Source organism: Manis pentadactyla, chromosome 1, assembly GCF_030020395.1.
Source record: "Manis pentadactyla isolate mManPen7 chromosome 1, mManPen7.hap1, whole genome shotgun sequence".
In the NCBI taxonomy this organism is placed as follows: domain Eukaryota; kingdom Metazoa; phylum Chordata; class Mammalia; order Pholidota; family Manidae; genus Manis; species Manis pentadactyla.
The window spans coordinates 175370204-175395161 of NC_080019.1; the positions used below are offsets into that span (position 1 = coordinate 175370204).

Below are 24958 nucleotides of genomic sequence, written 5' to 3' on the forward strand. Positions count from 1 at the left end.
TGTTCAGGGCAGAGGGGGTTAAGTGATAGTATAGAAACCAATTTACCTAAGCAAAAGAACGAAACAGATAAGTGGCAACCTTAGGAACCAACAGAAATCCCCAACAGTTTTATGCTTTCTGGAATACATGTGAGCAAACTGAGTAAGGCAGAGAGTCCAGGAAAGGTAGAGAGAGTGTACCTACCAAAAACAGTCTGACAGCAATTTTTTGTTTTGTGCTCTGTAGATCCTTCTAAAGGCATTTTGGATAATGTGTTAAATTCTAGTTGGAATAAGTAAATCTACCAAATGAAAAAACTTGTATTGAAAGGCTCAGAAAAAAATGTAAGATCATGAAGAAAGTCTTAAAAAGAAGTAAGTATAGTGGGGTTTTACTGTTTCTTTAGCTTTACGGATAGAAAATAATAAATATAACTTTTTCAGTCTAGTCTGATTTCTCTGACAGTAGAAATGACTTTGAACTTAATTTTCTGCTTCCTGTTTGCTAGATGTAAATGCAAATATGCTTTAAGTGGACATAGCTTTAAGAAATCAAGTATGTGAGTACTGACTTGTGGATAATATTTTTTTGAAATGCTTCATAAAGGGTAAGGAGGAATACTTGTCATGAAGAACTTTACACAAAAGGTTAGCAGAATCAAGCACTCTAATGGGGAAAAAACTCATGTCTATTACAATATAACCTTATTAGAAATTCCTACTCTACCCTAACTAAACACTACACTTTAAAATTCATTGCCTAAGTATATGCCCCTTAAGTTGGAGCTGCTGGAGAACTTGGGAAACAGCCTGGATTGGAAGGACAAGATGCCTCAGAGAAGGTTACCACTGAGATAAGAACTAAATCTGTTGTTTTTCTAGAAAGGAAAGGTAAAACAGGAACAAAGTAACTGTATAATCTGTTATTCAAAATGGAACACTGTTAAGAGTGAAACAATTAGTTACACTGAACAAGCATAAATTGGGACATAGGATCACCCTTATCATTATCCTATGTTATACCAAGTTTTCCTAAAGGCAATGAAGAATCTGAGAATTTTAAGTAGGAGTCACAGTATCACCTGTACTTTCAAGAAAGTTCACTGTGACAGCAATGAGGATGTGAAACTGAAGGAGGAAATCTGCTGAAGAGGTAGGAGGTAGTTTTAACAATTCTATGACATGATGATGTCCTCAACTAAAGTCAGGGCAGGACAAAGCATGAAACTACTATACTGGAGGCAGAATCTTTACACTTATTCAGAACTAAAATGAAATAATGAAATAATGTTTTATATGTATACTTTATAATTTCAAAAGAATCCAGAGAGAAGATACAATACCTAATCACTATCTTACAAAAGAAAAAACTAGAGGCAGAAACAGTAGGAGTGGCACTTAAACTAGATCCTTCCTTCATACCTAATAGACTCATTTAAACATACCCCATGTACTAAATGCAGAATTTCAGCTTCCTCTCTTCTTCCAACCAGTCTCTATTTAATTCTCTACTTATGTATCACTTCCTTTTGTTTCTCATCTGGTTTTCATTCTTTGAAGTGAACAGTATACACCCAACACAGAGGTTTTATCCTCCCCATTCCCACTCCCAATAATTGTCCCTTCTTCAAAAAATTAGCACTACTTCCGTTCCTACTGAAACCTAAGTGCTTTATCAATTAAGTGGCTCTGGCCACTTACCAGATTTCTAAATTCTCAAGATTCCTGCCATACACCACACTGGGCTCATCTCATTGTTTTGTTCTCCTGTTTGATATCTTTCCTATATACTGAATCCCTCACTCTCGATGTTTCTGTGGAAGACACGTTCCCCTCTTATCTTTGCCTGCTCTTCTGAGACAAGCTGCCAATCCTGGGGATAGAGCTGTACTACACTGCCCACAGCTTTAGGAAATAGGGCTAAGTAGGTTCTAACAGAAGACCACAGTAAAGACAAAGTGGTGTTTGTTTCCAGACTCTTGTTTACCTGCCCTCCAGGGGCAAGAAGCTCTTCTCTATGATGAAAAATATTACGAATTAAAGAAAAAGTAACTCCACTGGCTATCTAATATGAGAGAACATTTCCACTATCACAATGGAGACTTGAGAGGACTGAGCTCCCTCTAAAAATCTTAAATTTGGTAATTTCATTTTGATAATAACCTATTTTTTAAAATCAACATAAGCATATTCTGGGTTATTTAAATTCATCTCAATGACAGAGTAGTGCCATGGAATTTTTGCATTTGAATTTGGTTTTGTGTTTACAGAGTAACACCAACCTAGTTGAGTGCACTGATGAGAAATTAACATAAGTGTACTTATTACATAATAATAATACACTTATTAACGTAAATTGATTAAGGCACACCATGTGTTCATGGTGTTAAGGCACACCATGAAGAGCTCACAGTAGTTTGGACAAAAAAGGTGGGAGAATTGAGTCATTATTCTACATATTGTACAGGAATGAAAACCAAACTAAAACAAATAAAAGGGCCTTACATAGATAATTCAAGTTTGAAAAGTATTAGTGTAAGATACAGAAATTTCAGAAATCCACAAGGGCAAAGGAAGGTGTAAAACATACAAATTCAACACAAATCTGTTAGCTGCATTTTAATTAAAATCATCTCCTCACATTCCATCCTGGCTAATACTTGAAAAGATATAATCTAGGGGAGAAAAATGCAGAATATGACACACACAAATATTAGTGGCAGTCTTGATTAAAAACAAAAAAAAGAGGATGGAGAGTGTTAAATATTTCATGACTTCAATTTTAGCATTATATTGGTCAGGAACTCTATATTCAAACTGCAACTCAGCCTTTTAAACCCAAATAGGCCACCTAGGATTCTCTGAGTTTAGAGCCAGGTTGAGAGACCCTAATTATCTTCTGACCCACATTCAAAATAAACTTTAAGTACAAAGATCGAATGGTTTATCCCAGAATATTTAGTGCTATTACAAATTTTAAAAAGGTGGGAGAGGGCAATATACTGCTGCTCAGTGAAAGCTACAAACTGTAATTCTGGCATTGAAATACTGAGGTGCTTGAGTCTTAAAAATAATTAGTAACAAGAAATGTTCTGAAGTGTAGAGAGGTAATAAGATTGTGAGAACTTCAAGGAAAGTAACTGGTATCATAATACAATTTAGAGAGAAAAAGAGACATACTTTGAATCTGGGAATGAAAACTATTTTACTTATAGCCCTAAATTATTTCACCTTATAAAGGATCTATAACCAATTAAACGAACTTATCAATGTTTAAAACTGTTATATGTACAATTTTAAATACAGAAAGTCTCTGCTTGAAAAACATATAGAAAGGTCAAACATTTCTAACCCACAGAAATATATAATTAAATACAAGTAAACATGGGAGGAGGATGCATGGGAGTTACGTTTTTACATAACTTAAGTTTAAAAAATCTGGCATTAAACACACACACACACACAAATACACACAGATTAATCCTGGCTTTGTCACAGTCATCTGTATAATCTTGGATGAGTCATCTGGTATCTTTGGCCAGAGTTTCTGAATCTAAAATGAGGAAGCTAGAGATTCACTTAAGCTATAAATCCTCATAAGGTATTTTTTTCTCTCTGTACACTTAATCTCACAAATCAAACTGAGATGAAAAAAACCTTTTTAATAAAAAAGCTCATAAAATCATTTCAATTAAATATCAAAGCAAAAAATAAATCTTCTGGTAAATTAATACTTGCTCTCTGAATTGGTTCCATCTAGCTGAGGTTCAGCTTTCCAATGACCAGTGACATCCTATGAATGTATTGATTGCTTTCAATGTATCCTCCTAGCAAGATCAAACATGCTTTTTATTCCTGCTCCAAAAACCCCAACAGGAAGGGCAAACGAGAAGAAAAAAACCACACAGCATCATCTACAATAAAGTCTATATAAAAATAACTTTAAAAAAGAAAATATATAAAATGTATGTTTTCATATGCTATTATTGAACTTACTAAACTAATAAGTTCCTCTATGTAAAGAAATAACTTCTGAATTTTAAGTAGTCAAACTTACATATAAGATCCTGCACCTAATAAAATTCTATATTTAATGATACAGGTACACTGTCCTCACCCTACAAATACAAACCCAGGCTGGAAACTGTCTATAAGCAATCAGTGAGAATGAACTACTTACAGCCAATGAAACACTGAAGTACAACTACCCAATTATTTTTACATGCAGAACTGCCATTTACTTTGTACTCAGGTACCTACCTAGTGTCAAAACAGTTTATTTTAAGAACAATGAGAAACTCAACTTTTAGTTAACTATTGGTGTTTGTTTTTTTTTTAAACTCTCTTTGACTCACCTTAGTCCAGGGATGTGCCTTAATTTGAGGGAATTTGAATTCTGTGTAGTTTGGATTCATTTCTCTAATTTGCTCCCTTGTTGGTGTCCCCAGGACCTAGGTAAAGAAAGCAAGTTATTGCCATAGTTTTCTATGCACTTACAAATATAGTCTTTATGGTTTAACTGGAAAAAGAAATTCTAAAGTTATAAAACAGATAACTCATTAAGTAGATCAGACTTTGTGAAAGACTTAATTTTTGGCTGACTACAATTCCCATGCTGTATTACCCTAACAGAATTTTAAGATAATAATGATGTTTAAATCAGGGTTGTAAAAAAGAGCATTCAAAAATATTCAAGTAAAAACCACGAATCTTCATTCTATCTAGAAAAACAAATCTACTGCAATGATGGCATCTGAAATGAGAGTATCTTTAATTCATTTAGTAGAGTACAGCCAAACATTTTATTATTAAAAAATTACTCAGGAGAATCCGGCTTAAACATGGTCCAATAATTCCAATAAATCATTAAATATTTAGCGATTGTCCTGTTTATAAGGAACTACACAATGATATATGGAGGATGCAAAGAACAAGAGATTCCCTGTTATGATAGCTTACATATTTGTGTGTGGATAAAAGTATAACTACAATACAAGATAAGAATATATTAAGCACTTCATGGTCTTTTGAGCTGTAGTAGACACTGTACAAAAGAAGAATAAGGACTTGGCTGCCAAGACAGATAATGGGTAGAAACATTAAACACTAAAAATGAGTACTCCGAAGAAAGAATATGTATAGCTCATCTTTATAATTCTTGGGCTCGGTATAAAACAAGTCTGTTGAAAAAAAGAAAGGGGGCATTACGATTAGCATGTATAGTGTGTGTGGGGCACGGCGAGAGCTGTGCAACACAGAGAAGACAAGTAGTGATTTTACAGCATCTTACTGTGTTGATGGACAGTGACTGTGAATGGGGATGTGGGGGGGACTTGGTGAAGGGGGGACTTGGTGAAGGGGGGAGCCTAGTAAACATAACGTCCTTCATGTAATTGTAGATTAATGATACCAAAATAAAAGTTAAAAAAAAAAAACAAGTCTGTTGAATAAAATAATAAGCCATTTATAATTCAAGGACAGCTGCACAGAAGGAGTGAAACATAATGATAAGCACTTGGTATGTGGTGGCAAGCCAGGGAAAACCAAGAATTTCAGGGATTTTTGTTGCTGGTTCTAATTGGTTAGACTTCATTAAAACTATTAGAACTTCATCAAAATTAAAAAAAAATTAAAATTCTGTTCTTCAAAAGACACTCTTAAGAAAACAAAAAGACAAGCTATAGAATGAGAGAACATATTTGCAAAATACATGTTCTGCAAAGAACTTGTATCTAGAATACGCACAGGACTCTCAAACAACAAATTCAAATGAGCAAAATTTATGACCAGACACTTCACCAAAAAAAGATACAAGAGACGGCAAATAAATACATGAAAAGATATTCACATTATTATCATTAGGGAAATGCTAATTAAAACTACAATATAGCACTTATACACCTAAAAGGTTAAAATTAAAAAGACTGACTATATATACCGAGTCTTGGTGAGAAGGTAGAACTGAAACTCATCCACTGCTGGTGGAAGTGTAAAATGGTTTAGCATCTTAGAAAACATTTTGGCAGTCTGTTAAAAAGTTAAACATATGCTTAACATACATCCATCATTCCCACCCAATTTAGATATTTACCCAAAGGAAACAAAAGCCCATGTCCATACAAAGTCTTTTAAACAATGTGCATAGTAACTTTTTTGCAACTGCCAAAAAGTGGAAACTCCTCAAGTGGCCACAATAAGAAAATGGATAAACAAACTGTGGCATATTCATAAAATGGAATACTACTCAGTAATAAAAAACAATACAGATGAATCTAAAAATAATTATACTGAATAAGAGAAGCCAGATCAAAAAGAGTACCCATGATATAATCTCATTCATATGGAATTTAGAAAATGTTCTGTCATGGTGACAGAAAGATCCATGGTTCTGAGGGGCTGGAGGGAATATACAAAAAGGTATGAAGAAATTACTGGGGTGATATGCTCATTATTTTGATTTCATGGTGATAGTTTAATGGGTGTATACATATGTCAAAACTTTGCAAATTGTGTATTTTAAGTATGTGCATTTTATTATTTGTCAATCATACCTGCAATAAAAACTGTTAGAAATTATTTAAATGTTAGAATACTTAAAGTTGAAGTAAGATAGGTGGAAAGGGCATTCACTAAGCTAGACAGCTATAGTATTATTTTTCAATATAAATCAAAAAGGAATCTAATTAAATATAAACAACCTGTAGTATAAGAATTTCTGAGGAAAACTGATGTTATTGGAAAGAAAAGAAAAAGATGTATAAAAATAATCTAAGTTATAACACATTACTCCAACTTCTATTTCTAACACTGTTTTGGCAGAAACTCACTCTGAGAGCACTGGAAACATATCTCCAATTATAGAACTTCTCTTTCTTCTTGTAGAATTTCAGCTTTATAGAGAGAGAGACCATGTATCTAGTACTGGGAAGAGAAATCTCTGGAGTGTGTAGCAGCAGGTATTGGATATTTATAAGTCAGGAACTACCCATACTTCAAATATGAAAGCTAAAAAGAAATCTTAATTTAGTTTTCATTAAAAAATAAAATAAAATCACTTATAATCTGTATTAAACCCCTGGTAAAGAGAGAGTGAGGGAGTGAGCGAGTGAGCGAGTGAGCGAGTGAGTGTGTGTGTGTGTGTGTGTGTGTGTGTGTGTGTGTGTGTCTGTGTCTGTGTGTGTGTGTGTGTGTGTGTGTGTGTGTGTGTGTGTGTGTGTGTGTGTGTACTAGGAAACCTGAAAAGAAGTAAAAACAAAGGGAGAATAATTTAATCATAAAACTGCCCCTCCAATTGCGGCTCCATGGAATCTTTCGAGTGCTTAAGTACACATGCAAAGCGACATAGTTCATAATAAAAAACTATTGTGGGCAAAAACAAACATCCAACAGTAGAATACATAAATTGTGAGATAGCCATACAGTGGTGTACTAACTAGTAAGGAAAATGAATGAACCAAAGCCACACATAACTTATGGGTGAATTTCATGTAGTGGTGAGTTTTCACTCAATAATTAATATACATAATATGACTGCTTTATCCAAAATTTAAAAACAGGCAACACTAAACATATTTTAGTTTGCATAGTTTATTTATAGATAACTTAGTTTAACAGAGAAGATGGAGGAGGAGGGAGTGTGACTGGGATGTTTTTGCATTCTAATATATTTCACAATAAACAAAATGACACTTAAGAAATGCCCACTCTTGAATCAGTGAGTATTTCACTGTGCAGTTCCTCTCTATTTATTCAGTATATTGTTAACACAAGACACAGTCCTAACTCTTTCCAAGTTGGTAAGAATGTCAAAAGGAATGAGAGTTGTATGATGTCCATTAGTAAATGTACCCTTGTACTGTATGGACAGAGATCACATGGACTTATCAGCCATTTGGCTAACTTTCCTTTAGGGACTGTGTGAGAGACTTCAAGAGTTACAAACTGTAATGAAAAGGCACGATGCTCCTTGAAGTGAATGTTACAATTCTTATATGTTTCTTATATAATCTAAGAACATTCCCAATGGAAATAAATCTGTGAAATACACAGAACAGACATATACACAATGTTTGCCATGTACATATGCCATATACACAAGGTTAATATTACATCAAGAAGTTATACAACATGTGTGTATGTTCACTTTTATATCCTTCTCCCTAAATTCCTGTCTCACAGTCACTTAGACCTAGAACATGTACCCCAAAATTTTTAATGAAAAATTTCAAACATACAGAAAAGTTTCATTTTTTTTTCATTATAGTATAAACCCCCTGCCCTAATACCAACTACCCAGATTCTACAACTAACATTTTACTCTATTTGTTTCATCACATTTCCATCCCTCTATCCATCCTTGAATCCACCTTACTTTTTGATGCAATTCAGCCAGCTGCAGACATCAGTACATATCAGCATACATGTAGTTAAGGTTCAAAATTTATGAATTTTTAATCTAAGCATATTTTACAAACTTAGAACCCTCCTTTAATGTATACAAGTGCATGCACGTGGAAAATTTTTTATCAAAATGGCAAATAATCTATTTTGGTGAATAGTGATAAAAAGATTCTTAATTCTACTCATTACAATACTAATCTTAATCTTCAGAATCTGGAAATTTGTGACTTTTAAGAAGTTTAAATTACTAACTAGTAAGTGAAATCACTTATCTATTCACTATGAATTATATAAAAGCAATTAACCAAAGAGATGTCACCACAAAGTGGCAATGGAGGTCTTATTCTTTTGTTACAGCCACATGATCTTGATTCACTAAGGCTATTCGATGGGGAAACAGAGATCCTAATGTCACAGTATGTTCTATTTTTAATTTCTCTTGCCAAATACTCAACTATTATAATCATTTTTAGATTCTTCTTACTTTTTAATCTTAAAACCAGCTTCTCCCAGGTTAGCTAACAGAGATAACTAGGTGGGAAATTCTCTAGTAGTCCAGGGGTAGCAAACTTTGTCTGTGAAGTGCCAGAGAGTAAATACTACTTTAGGCTTTGTAGGTCATAGGGCATCTGTCACTACTCAATCCTACCACTGCAGCACAAAGCAGCCACAAACAAAAATTTATTTACAAAAATACGCAGTGGACTGCATTTGGCCCCAGACCCTACTTGCTAACTTTGGATACAGTTCAAACATTTTAAAGATGAAAAAAACTGAGGCCCAGAAGGAACGTTTCAGAGATCAAAACTAATTAGAGTAAGAGCTAGGATATAATTTAAATATCAGTGGCAAACTGATTTTAGGAGATAGTATCAAAGAATCTGTTTATTGGACTTGGACAAGTGAAAGTTTCTAATTTTGGTAGTTGTGAAAGATGTTGATACTATTAAGCATGAAGGAATAGAGAGCTAGAAGAGAAAATATTTAAGACATTCAAGAAGAAACTAGAGGAATTCTCCACCAAGTGGTAGATATTAAGTATATCATTTAGAAGAGAGCTTGAAGCTAGAAGAACAGCCCTGGTAGTATCTGGGGTACAGTTGGTAGGTGGCTGTGACAATGGGTAAAGGGCAAAGTAGGTTATAGGAAAAGAGTGCTACTGACGGGATTCACGGGACACAAATACATGAATAAAGGAAATTAAATAAGAAGCCCGAGACAGAAGTTCAAGAGACTGGAAGAGGTCCCACAGACAATGACACCACAGAAGCCAATGAAAGTGAACATTTAAAGGATAGTGAGGTGGGTATCTTCTGACACAATAAGACCAGGTAAAATAAGCCTAAAAAGGTGCTTACTGAAGCTGGCCATAAGGACTTCCTTTCTGATCGTGGTGAGATCAGTTATGAAAAGAGTAAGCAGACATAATCAACTGAATGCGTAAGTAGAGATAGCATATGTATGTTCTCCTTTCAAAAGGCACATCAATGAGGGAAAGGAGAGAAAAAGAGAAGAAATATTTATTTAGCACCCCATATGTAAACGCTCTGTGCTAAGGCATATCAATTTTTTTTCTCATTTAAACTTTATAGATATTTTATTACCCCATTTTACACTTAAAAGAAACCTATAGTTGACTGAGTCAGTGGTAAATATGAGATTTAAATGCATGGGTAGTGGACTCTCTAAAATGGTCTACCCAAAATTAAGGGCAGAAACAAGGGAAAGCTTTTTAAAAATAATTTTTAAAAATGATTTTTAAAAAACTATGTTTCTTAAACTCCACTGATTTTACCATAAAATGAAACCTGAATCCTTCTGAGATGTGCAGGATATATTAAAATTTTATAAGATTATAAGACTATAATTAAAAGTTAAATAAACTTTTCTTAACAACTTAAAGAAACACTATTTAGTTAAAATCTACCATATCATGGTAATTCAATTTAATAAAAGGACTATCCTGAACTCTATTATAGAATTTGGCAACAGAAGAATAAAATAAAGAAATACAGGCATCTAAGTGGCTAAACAAGATAAAAAAGTGTAACATACTTACTTTCTAAATTTTTGTAAAAAAAAAAAAACCTTTAAATGATTTAGCAATTTTTTTATAAACAACTTTCAGGGTTCCTTAGCTGTAGATCCTCAATATAAATCTCATGCTTATGGTTAAGTTTACTTGTAATACCAAACATACAAGTTTGGTATTTTTGTCTGTTGGTGATTGTTTCAGATGTGTAGAATTTTTATTGGAATGTTAAATGGTGGGCAAGTAGTGGAGATGTCCATATTATCAGTAATTTTGTTGCAAGAATTTTTCACTGTAAGGCCTAAATTGCAGAAACTAATGCCATTGAATTGCTTTGGGTATAAATATTGTACATTTCTAACCCAGAGCCATAACTACTTTAAGGTGATCAAATGTAAACTAAAAGCCTTATATAAAGTAAGGCAATTCTTTATGCCTCAGTAGTTCAATAAATTCGGCATGTCATACAAGGGCTTGCATTATTTAAAAATTTAGAAGAAGACTATTATGGACTTCTGCTTCTAGTCATTATTAAATAACTGATATTAGAATTGCCTTCCATGTGTAAACAAATAGAAAACTGCCTAAGAAAATACTGTTTAAAGAAGGAAAATATGATACAGATGCAAAAGAAAAAAAGAAAAGTCAAGAGACAAAGATTCAGACATGACAAAATTAGCAAATAAGGATTTTTCAAGAGCTACTATGAATAAAATGGAAGAACTTTTTTAAAAAAGCAGTAAAACAATCAAAGCTGAAGCACAGAGGTAAAAAAGACTTAAAAAACATATGTACACGTGATTGGAGGTTTAGAAGGGGTTGGGGGAACAAATATAGAAAAAGCTATTTAAAGAAATAGTGGCCAAAATTTTTTCTGAATTTGATGAAAACTCAATAAAAATCTCAATGAATCCCAAGAGTACAAATACAAAAAATACTATACCAAGCCACAATAAACCAGTAAAAGACACTAATAAAGAAAAAAATCTTTCCCCAAACAGACACGTTATATACATAGTAGCAACAGAAAGAATGAAAGCTGACTTATCAGAAATAACGCAAGCCAGAAGAAAACAGGGACCTTTCTAAAGAATGAAAGAAAAAAAAAAAGAATACCAAGAAATTCTGTATCCAGTGAAAATAACCTTCAAAAGTCTTTATTAGGCAAAAAAAAAAAAAAAAACCCAAAAAACTAAGAGGGTTTGTCACCAGGAGTACTACAAAAAGATACTACAAGATTAAAGAAAAGGGTTCCAAATGGACATTTCTATCTACACAAATAAAGATGATAAAAAAGGTAACTTTGTGGCTAAATGTATGATGTTTCCCCTTGTTTCTACATTTCTTTTGAAGAAACTGATTGTTTAAAGCAAAATAATAACAAACTATTGTAAAAGGAGAAGTAAAATATACAATAACAGTGCAAAGGACCAATGCAAAGTGGTGTACTGTTATTTGTAGACTGTGAGAAAGATGCCTATTTTCAATCCTAGAATAACCTCTAAAAAAATGCAACAGAAGCCGGTATGGCTTAAAAAGCCAGCAGGGGAAAAAAAAAAATTCTCATTATATTCATAAGTTGGCAGTAAGAAAAAAGGAACAATGAAAAGAAAGCAAATATCAAGGTGGAATACTTAAACCCAACCATATTGATAATTACACTGACTGTAAATGGTCTACACACTCCCACTAAAAGGCAGAAATTGTAAAAGACTTTGATAAAAAAAAAGACAAGTATATATTGTAAGAAATGCACTTTAAACATAAAGATACATAGATTAAAAGTACAAGGATGCAGGAATTATTGTCAAAATGGCCATCCTGCCCAAAGCAATCTACAGATTTAATGCAATTCCTATCAAATTACCAAAAGCATTCGTCAACAAACTGGAACAAATACTTCAAAAATTCATATGGAACCACTAAAGACCCCGAATAGCCAAAGCAATCCTGAGAAGGAAGAATAAAGTTGGGGGGATCTCACTCCCCAACTTCAAGCTCTACTACAAAGCCACAGTAATCAAGACAATTTGGTACTGGCACAAGAACAGAGCCACAGACCAGTGGAACAGAATAGGGACTCCAGACATTAATCCAAACATATATGGTCAATTAATATATGATAAAGGAGCTATGGACATACAGTGGGGAAATGACAGTCTCTTCAACAGTTGGTGTCGGCAAAACTGGACAGCTACATGTAAGAGAATGAAACTGGATCATTGTCTAACCCCATACTGAAAAGTAAATTTGAAATGGATCAAAGACCTGAATGCCAGTCATGAAACCATAAAACTCTTAGAAAAAAACATAGGCAAAAATCTCTTGGACATAAACATGCACAACTTCTTCATGAACATGTCTCCCCGGGCAAGGGAAACAAAAGCAAAAATGAACAAGTGGGACTATATCAAGCTGAAAAGCTCCTGTACAGCATAGGAACCATCAATAGAACAAAAGGGCATCCTACAGTATGGGAGAATATATTCATAAATGACAGATCCAATAAAGGCTTGACATCCAAAATAAATAAAGAGCCCACATACCTCAACAAACAAAAAGCAAATAATCCAATTAAAAAATGGGCAGAGGAGCTGAACACACAGTTCTCCAAAGAAGAAATTCAGATGGCCAACAGACACATGAAAAGATGTTCCACATTGCTAGTCATCAGAAAAATGCAAATTAAAACCACAATGAGATATCACCTCACACCAGTAACGATGGCCACCATCCAAAAGACAAACAACAACAAATGTTGGCGAGGTTGTGGAGAAAGGGGAACCCTCCTACACTGCTGGTGGTAATGTAAATGAGTTCAACCATTGTGGAAAGCAGTATGGAGGTTCCTCAAAAAGCTCAGAATAGAAATAGCATTTGACCCAGGAATTCCACTTCTAGGAATTTACCGTAAGAATACAGCAGCCCAGTTTGAAAAAGACAGATGCACCCCTATGTTTATTGCATCATTGTTTACAGTAGCCAAGAAATGGAAGCATCCTAAGTCTCCATCAGTAGATGAATGGATAAAGAAGATGTGGTACATATACACAATGGAATATTATTCAGCCATAAGAAGAAAACAAATCCTACCATTTGCAACAACATGGATGGAGCTAGTGGGCATTATGCTCAGTGAAATAAGCCAGGCAGAGAAAGACAAGTACCAAATGATTTCACTCCTATGTGGAATTTAAGAACAAAGAAAAAACTGAAGGAACAAAACAGCAGCAGACTCACAGAACCCAAGAATGGACTAACAGTTACCAAAGGGAAAGGGACTGGGGAGGATGGGTGGGAAGAGAGGGATAAGGTGGGGAAAAAAGAAAAGGGCATTAAGATTAGCATGTATAATTTGGGGGGAGGCACGGGAAGGGCTGTGCAACACAGAGAAAACAAGTAGTGATTCTACAGCATCTTACTACGCTGATGGACAGTGACTGTAATGGGGCTTTTAGGGGGGACTTGGTGAAGGGGGGTGGTCTAGTGTTCCTCATGTAATTGTAGATTAATGATACCAAAAAAAAAAAATGCAATGAATGTTCCTCATGTAATTGTAGATTAATGATACCAAAAAAAAAAAAAAGTACAAGGATGTCAAAAGATATGCCACACAAATGGTAATCATAAAAAAGATGGAGTGCCTACAGTAATCAGAAAATGTGGACTTTAGAACAAGGAAATTGTAGAAAATAAAGAGGGACATTTCTTAATGATCAAAGAAATTATAAGACTAATCTTAAAATTATTGTGAATACCATGTGTTTGATGAGAATGTGGAACACTAGAACTCTTATATGGTGTTGGTGAGTATGAAAATAGTAGAACTGCTTTGGAAAACAGTTTGGTAATTTCTTACAAAGTTAACATACATTTATCATGTAACTAGAAATTTAAGTCTTAGTTCTTTATTGAAGAGAAATAGAAACGTATGTCTGCAAAAATACTTATACAAAAACATATATAGCAGCTTTACTCATAATAGCCAAAAACCAGAAACAAGTCAAATATCCATCTAAAGGTGAATGGAAAACTCATATATTTTAATAGAATACAACTCAGCATAAAACAATAAACAGACGAGATAAGCAAAAACATGAACTGAATCTCAAAAACATGATGTTAGGCAAAAAAAAGTCAGATACAAAAGAAACACACTATATAATTCCATTCATGTGAAATTCTGTAATAGGGAAAACTTATCTGTACTAATACTAAGCAAACCAATGATCACCTGAGACATTAGATGGGGGACTGACTGCAAAGGGGCAATGAACAGCACGACCAGATGACCTGCTCTGCCTGGGACTATCCTGGCAAATTTCTCAGTCATGGGCACACTGGGACATTTGGTCACCCCAGGCTGTACATAGCAACAGTTTTTGGGGTTCTTATGGTCTAAATCTTACCAGGATGGTGTTTACATGTTTGTCAAAACTTATCAAACTACTCACGTGGAAGGGCTAAATTTTTCTGCATGTAAATTCCATCTCTACGAAGCTGACTTAGAAAGTAAAACAGCTGACCATTATTTAACTTCTGATGCCTTTACTACACTAAATACAGGCATACTTAGAGATGAAGTGAGTTTGGTTCCAGTGTACTGCGATACAGTGAATATCAAAACAAAGTGAGTCAAATGAATTTTCTGGTTTCCAAGTCATATAATGTAGTTTATTAAGTATGTAAAAGCATTATGTCTTAAAAAAAACAATGTACACATCTTACTTTAAAAATTCACTTAAAAAAATGTTAACCATCAACTGAGCTTTCAATGAGTCATGATCTTTTTGCTGGCAGAGGGTCTTGCACCGATGTCGATGGCTGCTGACTGATTAGGGTGATGGTTGCTAAAATAGGAAATCAATGAAGTTTGCCACAGTGGTTGCCCTTTCCTTTCATGGTTTCTTTATAGTATGTGATGCTATTTGATAGCATTTTACCCACAGAGGAACTTCTTTTAATACTGGAGTCAATTCTCTCAAACTGTACTGCTGCTTTATCAACTAAATTTATGTGATATTCTAAATCCTTTGTGGTCATTTCAATAGCAATTACAGCATCTTCACCAGGAGCAGATACCATCTCATGAAACCACTTTCTTTGCTCTCACTCAGAAGCAGCAACTCCTCACCCATTCAAGTTTTATCACGAAGTTACAGCAATTCCGTCACACTTTCAGGCTCTACTTTTAATTCTAGGGCTTTTGCTGTTTCCACAACACTTGCATTTACTTCTTCCACTGAAGTCTTTATGCCCCAAAGTCATCCATGAGGGCTGGAATCAACCTCTTCCAAAGTCCTGTTAATGATAATATTTTGACCTCTTCCCATGAATCATGAATGTTCTAAATGGCATCTAGAATGAATCCTTTCCAGAAGGTTTTCAATTTGCTATGCCCAGATCCAGCAGAGGAACCACTATGGCAGTTATAGCCTTATAAAACATATTTCTTAAATAATAAGACATGAGAGTCAAAATGACTCCTTAATCCTAGAAATGCAGAATGGATTTTGAGTTAGCAGGCATGAAAACAACAACTTTGTACAACAACAATGAGAGCTCCGGGTAACCAGGTGCATTGTCAGTGAGCAGTAATATTTTGAAAGTAATGTATTCTGAGCAGTAGGTCTCAAGAGTGGGCTTAAAATATTCAGTATACCAGAGTGAAAACAGATGTGCTATCATGCAGGCTTTGTTGTTTCATTTCCAGAGTACAGGCAGCTTAAATTTAGTATATTTCATAAGGATCACAGGTTTTTTGGAATGGTAAATGAATATTGGCTTTAACTTAAAACTGCATTAGCCCCTAACAAGAGAATCAGCCTGTCCTTTGAAGCCAAGCATTGACTTCTTTCTAGCCATGAAAATTCTAGAAGGCATCTTCTTCTGATAGCTGTTTTGTCTACAATGAAAATCTTTTTTTTAGTGCAGTTTCATTAATTATCTTAGCTGGATCTTTTGGATAACTTGCTGTGGCTTCTATAAGCACTTACTGCTTTACCTTGTACTCTTATGTTAAGAAAACAGGTTCTTTCCTTAAATTTCATGAACCAACTTCTGCTAGCTTCTAACTTTTTTTCTGTAGCTTCCTCACCTCTCTCAGCCTTCACAGAATTGAAGAGTCAGGGTCTTGTTCTAGACTGGGCTTTGGCTTAAGGGAATGTTGTGGGTGGTTAGATCTTCTATCCAACTTTTCTATATCAACAATAAGGATATTTTGCTGTTTTATCTTTCATGTGTTCATTTGAGTAGTACTTTGCATTTTCTTCAAGGACTTTTCCTCTGCATTTACAACTTGACTGTTCGGTGCAAGAGGCCTAGCTTTTGGTCTGTCTCAGCTTTCCAATGCCTTCCTCACTACACTTAATCATTTCTAGCTTCTGATTTAAAGTGAGAGATGTGTGACCCTTTCTTTCACTTGAACACTTAGAGGCCATTGTAGGGTTATTAATAGGCCTAATTTCAATATTGTTGTGTCTCAGGAATAGGGAGGCCCAAAGAGAGGGAGAGAGACAGGGGAATGGTTGGTCTCTGGAGCAGTCAGAACATACACATTTACTGATTAAATCAGCCATCTTAATATGGGCATGGTTCGTAGTGCCCCAGAACAATTATAAAAGTACATCAAAGATCACTGATCACAGATCACCATAACACATAGAGTAACAATGAAAAAGCTTAAAATATTGTGAGAATTATCAAAATGTGACAGACATGAATTGAGAAAATGCTGTTGGAAAAATGGCATCAACAGACTTCTGACATGATTGCCACAAACCTTGAATTTGGAAAAAAAAACCTCAATATCTGCAAAGCACAGTAAAGTGAGGTATGCCTGTACAACCACATTCTCATTCTTCCTTTGTTGCTATTTAAGGTTAGCACTAAAACTATCAGACTCTATGAAACTCTAAAATCAGAATTATTTTAAATACAATATGCATAATCTTTAAGAAAGCAAAAGTATGATTAAATGCAAAGGAAGTAAGAATGCAAAGGTAAGACATAACTGAGAGGTATTTAAAAAATTTTTTTCAGGCTCTGAAGTCATTCATTCATTCGAAACATTTATTGAGTTTCTATCCTCAAGGAGCTCTAGGACAGAAAGACTTGTACATAAATAACTACAATCAGCTGAGATCAGTACAACAAAACACATTATGTGTGGGCTGAAAGTGCTACACTACACTGGAATAAGGAAGAGATTCAGGAAAGAGTTCTGGAAGTAGAGATAAGAATGATTTTACTTAAAGAATCTAGGAAGCAAATGAGCAGCACATGCCGTGCACATTAGGTATGAAGCAGAAAACAGCATGACTTGGATAACTGTGGTAACAGCTGAACAGAGAATAAGGACTGGATAGTGGATGTACGGCAACATTAAGGGCTGAAAGGTAAACCAGTGACAGATTATGAAGAGCAAAGATTCTGAATGTATCACCATCTGCAATCAATACCACAAATATGACATCTTAACAAACTATCCTTTTCTACTTTTATATTGTTTTTCTTACATTCAGAGTATATTTCTATCTGATTTACTATTTGGTACCTTTGAAACTGCATAATTGAACTTTTTCATTTTATAGATTTAAAGTGATGTTGACATGGACCTATCATTCAGACACAGAGTAAGTTTTAGGGTTCCCTTGAATTTTTAAGAGATGGAAAAATGATTTTTTTCAAAACTTTTAGGCAAGGATATACTTAAAAATATAAAAATATCTAGATTTCCAAAAAACTAAGTTCCCCCATGACTTAAAGGAAATGAAAATGAACATAAATGTTTTGTGCACTTTTCTGTAAGTATATCTCACACAACCAAAGAAGACAAGGAGATACTGAAAAATATCATACCACTGGTTAAGACTATGTAATCTCAGTTACCTATTATTAGAATAAGTTCTTTCCATTTACTACAAAAAGGACCTTTTCTTTGGTCCACCATCCTAGACCATGGAATTTGGGGGTGGAAAGGCCCAAAGAATCAGAGATCAGCTTGTCACATCCCTTTGGGGCTGCTGTTCATCCCTTTATGATTGAATTAATCATTTCATTTGTACTAAGTTCCATCCATGTTTAACATTTTTTTCACTCATTTAGTTAAATTTATCCAGACACTGATAGATATTAAATCAGGAATTATGATTTATTTGTTCAAAGAAATAAAGTCAAGAATCACCTAACAAAAGCTATGAAATACAAGTATTTCTTTCACAGCCTTGCTTTTTAATGGTCCAACACCAGAGGTCGCCAAACTTCAGTAACAGAGCTGCATATGCAGCCTTTAAAGCAAGGGTGAAGCAAAATAAATCCTGTTAGAAATGTTACACTCCTCTACGCAAAATCCCGCAACAGCTTCCAACTGCTTACAGGCTAAGGTGGTCTGGCTACTGCCCATAGCTAGCCTTCTCTCACTGGATAAACTCATATTCTATTATCCCCACCAATCAGAACCCTAAACTCACACCATAAACACACAATAATTGACCTGATTTTAATAAGCATCTTTGCCCAAATCTGCATTGTATGTCCTCCATTCTCTTCCTCTCTTTAAGTGGTGATTATCTTTCCATGTGCCAAGATTCAGCTCAAGAATTACCTCTCCTATGAAACCTTTACAGGTAATGACTACCTCCAAGTAGAATGCTTTTTTTGCCTTTGCGTTTTTGCTTTTTGACTTCTGGATAATACCTGCCTTTACTCCATTGTCCTCAAGTTGTTCTTTTCTCACCCTCAGTCTCTGAACTCCGGGAGGGAAAGGACCCTCTCTATGTTCTAGTCCAGCATCTAACAAAAACTATTCATGAAATCAACACATGTAGTTAAGGTGGTATGCACTGTGAAAGACTAAAGGGTTGCATGGCCAGGCCTATATGCAATGTATTCAATAAAAGCTTTAAAAGTGAGTGGGTAAAAATTGTGTAACACAGAGGCAAGAGAGATATGTAGCAATGGTTGAATGATTAAATATCTTCATTTCTTTTCTGCATAAAAGAATTGTTTATTTAATTTGAATAACTGTAAGGTTGGCTGCCTTTACTATAAGCTTGACAAATCTCTCTAATTAAAAATGAAAACATGTCACCAAGCTATTCGATTTAAAAACATCAGTACTCTAATGATACTGGAATCACCACCACACATTTTCACTTACAGAGGACTGATATAAAATGTTATTCCCTCTGGTAATTCTGTACACATTACGTTTTCCTTTTTAAAATCCACTAGATATGGGTAGCTAAAATACTTAAGTCTCTACACATGCAGATTTTATCCAATTTCTACCTCTCCACAATAATATATGATTAAAATTTTGGTACAAGAAACCCTTTTTTTGTGATGTTATGTTTCTCTGAGATCTCAGGGTTTTCTTCTGATTTCCAAGAGTCAAGGAGCAAAAAGCTCTAATAGCAATAATATGAACTTAATTCCCATTGGGAATCTCAGAGAAGAAAAGATCAGCAAGTTGTCATGTTATTTGAACACAACTAAACAACTTGGCTAATTTAAAGTATTTATTCAGTCTAGAGAGGGTGAATAGTATAGGACGTCCCTTTATGTGTCCATGCTGTATTCCATTCATTCTTGTACCACCTGTCACCTAACTTCATCTGCTTCTCCTCCCTTTTTGAGAGCCAGCGGGTGGAAGTACAAATATGAAAAGTCCTCTTTCATACGTAGAGCTATGTACGTAGATACCTAAAAATTGAGTAATTATTGCTGAGAAAATTAAATAGTTGTTTTACAAGAGAAATTATGTAACTTTAATTGCCATGTAATAATTTTATTAATGCAAATAATTTAAGTATCTCTATGTTTAATGTCATGTTTTTCTAAAAGATACATATAAATTTAAATGGCTAGTTACTAAAACCATGGAAACTATACTGAAATTCTATTACCAAGAGGTGGGACTCTAATTCTGCCCTAGAATTCTTTCATTGGAAAGCAATGGTCAAATTATTACTAAGCATAAATAAATGTTATGGAATAAGTGAAAGCACATCTCTAGGAACATTAATACATTTAAAACTAAAATTCTACAAAATGGTTAATTTCTTCTGCACTTTGGAGAAAAGAAACTATGAGCAAAATCTACAGGATTCCCAGGTCCACAAGCTTCCTAGATTGCTTCAACTTCAAGCCCTTTAGAGAATTTTGGGGGCATTCGTCATTTATGTAAGAAAGTCAATGACCAAATATTTGAGAAGCCAAATATATCATATAATTTTTTCCAAAGGCAGTAACTTATTACTTTACCCTCTCAGTCAATTGTGTAATTCAGAATATAAAAGAGAAATGCCTAAATTAGGTATTTCATAGAATAGTATATCTATGCAGACAATAAAACAATCCATCAAGATGTACTTTGTCACATGAGAGATGTAATTATTTAGTGTAAAAAAAGTCTACAGAAGAGATGGCATTTTGTTTAAACATATATGTGCACAGAAAAGGATATCAAAATATTTATAGAGGTTATTTTTTCATGATGTGCCAGAACAGTTAAGTGACTGCTATTTTCTTTGTATGTGTATGTCTAAATGTGTTTGAGTATGCAAAATTATAGCATAATTATAAAAAGGGAATCTTCATAAAAAAAAAATACTACCTATTCCAAGCCTTCAGAAGGTTCTCTTCTAAATAACTCTACTGCTATTTCTGATGGCAGAGGTTCCAAAAGACAAAGCTATGTCACTGAACATGTTTGTGAAATTCCTAGTGGACGTTCTCCCAACATGTTTTATTTTTTACCACACATCTGAAACCACATCAGGTATTTGAGGTTATTTTAACTAGTATGTTAAGGAAGTATTTAAGAAAAAAAATCTGATTTTCTTAGATGACCTTACTAGTATTTCTCTTTTTAAAAATGCTTTCAAAATATGTGGCCCATGGAGCTGTTCTTTGTGACCTCAGAGCCCTGGAATGGACCTTGTTTTGTACCCACATGATCATGATTTTTTAAATAAAATGTGTAAATGTAAAAAAAAAAAGCAAAAAAAAAAAGCTTTGAAAATCTGAGCATTTTTTTTATATTCAGAGGTAAACTGGCATAATAAAATGTTGACCTGATAATCCTATGTATGAAATCAGCCTCAAAGTTTAGTGTTCAAAATGGGTTTTCATGACTTTAATTCCATTCTGCTTTATTCTTTTAACTTACTCTAAAGATAAAGTATTTGAAGTTTACTCTGAATATTTTACAAAAGTCTTCTTATTAGAGGGTAGAGAAAGAGAGATTAAAAAGGTTAGTTAGAATGAGATAGCTCAGTTTATAAAACTCTGTGTTACTCATACTGTAAATTACTGGCATGGTCACTGGAGTCAAGAAAATCTAATAAACATATAGACAAAAATCACACTAATTTTCCTTATTAATTCCCAGTTAACTCCATATTCATCAATGAACAATGGTCTAACAGCTTAATTCAATTTAAGTATTTATTGAGAATTATTTTAGTGCCTTTGGATATTAAAACATAACAATAAAAGAAAGTCCCTGCTCAGAAAGTTTACATATAATGAGGCAAGTCTACCACATGTAAAATCCATGAAGTTTGCTGTATGGTTGTTCATTGCTTGATAAACTCAAATCCAGAGAGAACAGTAGTTTACTGGGGGGTTCAACTACTCCCAGATACTCCAGAGAAATCCCCATGAGGTTTTCAAGGGAGAAAATTAAAAGAGAGCAGAAAAGAACAGATTATCATGGATCCCCTAGTTATAATAAAGACTAAAGGAACATGACAATTATTTAAAAAAAACTGAGAACTGAATTGGGCACCTATGAGACCAGCTTGCATGGAACATTCAAATCTATTCTTGAAGACCTGATTAACAATAATGACAATAGCTGTTTAAAATATTAAGTATCTTCACAACATTTAACTTTGAAAGCTAACTTACACAACTTCTCTTTTCTGATTTACAACTTGGGAAAACTGGAACAGATACATTAGAATTAGTTACTAATTTTTATTTCAAAGAAACACTATATTCAATATTTAAGAAACAGATATATTAAACACACACAAAACCCCTACAATGTCTACTAAATAACCTTCATGTAGTAAGATTTAGAGCTATATCACGTGAGCATACACACGCACACAACACAATATCTATTAACTTCAATAAAATGCACAACTTCATGTCACCAAATGAGTGGTAAAACTTTATCAGTCCTGGGCATAATGCTTAAGATTTAAGAAGGACCAAGAAGCTAGATATTCCAAAGTGTTCTGGGGCACTAATTTCATTATCTCGTATCACCTTCAAAACATCTATAGACAGTGATCTTGGATACAGTTGGGTGATGACTATATTCCTTATGTTTAAATGCAAGATGACAAGATGGCACACGAAAGAAAAGAAAAAAAGTGTTTTGTTCTAGAGATGGCCTACTACTACAAACTGATCATGGACTACCTTGCAACAAATACACTCTAATGAAAACAGTCTTAAACCATTAATAACAAACTGACAGTTTCTGCTAAAATCTATTAAATAACACAAACCAATACTGGAAGAAAATTGAGTTATAAAGACTGATAGAAAGTGGTGGAAGAAGCTCTAAACACAAAGATGTGATGGCAAACATGAGATACGGATTTACCACAGATGTCTACTTGGCTTCCTGAGCAATTTCATTTGTATCATGTATGAATTAAAATTAATGACAAAAAGAATCATCACAAACTTTTAAGCTATAATCAGGAGAGAAATGATGCAATTCTATAAGCTAAACATGTATGACAAATAGAGTAGCAGTATGCTCAGAGAATGGTTAAGTATGGGGAGCTCAAGTACCTCAAATGAAAGCCTGGGGACAGAAGAAATGTTGAGCATCAGAGAACTACGGCCCAGTCTCTGTTTGTATGGGGCCCATGAACTAAGAATTGACATTACAAAAAATCACTGCAATCAGTTTGATGATAGGGAACATTAACTTTGAACCCCAGTTAAGAGAAATGTTAGAGATCCACAAAAGAACTCTATTTTTCTAATTAGTAGACTTGTATTACAAAAAAATTGTACTCAATTACTATTATTTTGAATTTCATCAATGAAAATTTTGTGGAAATCTGTTTTCTCTTTTGTTATGTATCTCTATGGTATCCTTGATTTCTGTTTTATCCCCAAAAGCCTAAAATATTTTATCTGACCCTTTACAGAAAAAGTTACCAACCTCTGTATCAGAATATTAACATGAATAATAGGGAATATATAAACTTTCAGGAAACAAAGAGATCCAACTATCTGAACTTAGATTTGAGAGCAGTGGGAAGCAGGAAGGAACTAAGTCTGTTTAACAAAGGTTAAAGGTTCACTTTAAAACTAAAAGATGATTACCAAAAAAAGACTACAAATACCATAGTGGTCTCAGGTGCAAATTCTTAGAAATTACATGGAGAGTAAAGAAGATTCTTGATCACACACTAGTCTTTTCAACCATCCTTATACACACTGATATATAGCAAAATCACCTTACCAAAAGTAACATTTTTATAGAATGAAGTATAAGGATTTAAAAATAACTTAATCATACTCCTGTGTATGACTGGTAAAAACAACCAAGGAGTTATGGCTCAGCACAATAAAAACTAAATTTGAACTGCCTAGATAAAGAACAGGTTGCATTCCAGAGTAGCAATCTGATGTTGGAAGTATTCAAGAAAACACTGGAAAACCATCTGTCAGTAATGTAGGAAGAAGGTTCTTTAGCTGAATGGAGGATTGGACTACATGACCTCTAAGAAGAGTTTCAATTTTACACTAGCATGACACATTCAGAAAATCAAACATAAAATCCAAAGACAGCAAATATTGCTTGGCCAAATTGTAACCTTAGAATGAACCAATCTAATGGGCTAAATATATACATGCTAGACTTTTTAAAAAGGAAAGGGAACTTCTTTAAGATCTCAAATATTAAAAATTTTTAAAAATTACATTTAAATGAAAATGTCAGTCCTGTTCTTTAGAGATGATATTAATTTTTCAAGATAATATTTTGAATCTGGTGTTAATAAAGGTGTTGACAGACCTAGTCAACAAAATAATGTTAAACCCTAAAGTAAAAATTCTACTGCTATCAGTGGTCTACTCATACATGTAGATATTCATTCTTTCATTTTATAAATATTTACATATTGAATAAATACAAGCATCTCTAATGTGCTCAGCAGAGCATTAGGAACCAAGAGCACATGGTGAGCAAAAACTGACATAACTTGTGCCTTTACTCAGTTTATATACATTTTAGTAACCATGTAACTTTTAAGTACTTTAAGTAACAGACATACCTGTTTTGCATCAGATACCCAAAATAGCTTTTCCAGGATCATAAAACAGAAGAATAGCTCAATAAGTAGCCAAAAGGCTATGTTCTTATACTTCCTCTAAAACTGAACTAGCTATGTGACCTTGGATCACTTTCTGAATTTTTGAACTCATTCATGGATGTGTGTGTGTGATACGGATTCTTAGAATAGCAACAAAATTCCTTCCAGTTCAAAAATTTTGATTCAACCTTCT

The 24958-nt window shown here is 34.0% G+C and overlaps 1 protein-coding gene and 1 long non-coding RNA gene across 7 annotated transcripts in view; both read right to left on the bottom strand.

Annotated features, from left to right (window-relative positions):
* The window catches only part of GSK3B (glycogen synthase kinase 3 beta), a 229100-nt gene that overhangs the window by 32885 nt on the left and 171257 nt on the right, over positions 1–24958 (bottom strand). For all 6 annotated transcript variants that reach the window (XM_057503020.1, XM_057503018.1, XM_036883498.2 and 3 more), the window contains one exon: positions 4335–4430. In XM_057503020.1, coding sequence (XP_057359003.1) covers positions 4335–4430 — 96 coding nt within the window. The remainder of the gene's footprint in view (positions 1–4334; positions 4431–24958) is intronic.
* Positions 14294–24954, bottom strand: LOC130683901 (uncharacterized). Its single transcript, XR_008997989.1, has 2 exons — positions 24334–24954; positions 14294–23981 (listed from the first exon to the last, which is right to left on the bottom strand). It is a non-coding gene; the product is annotated as an uncharacterized LOC130683901 (long non-coding RNA).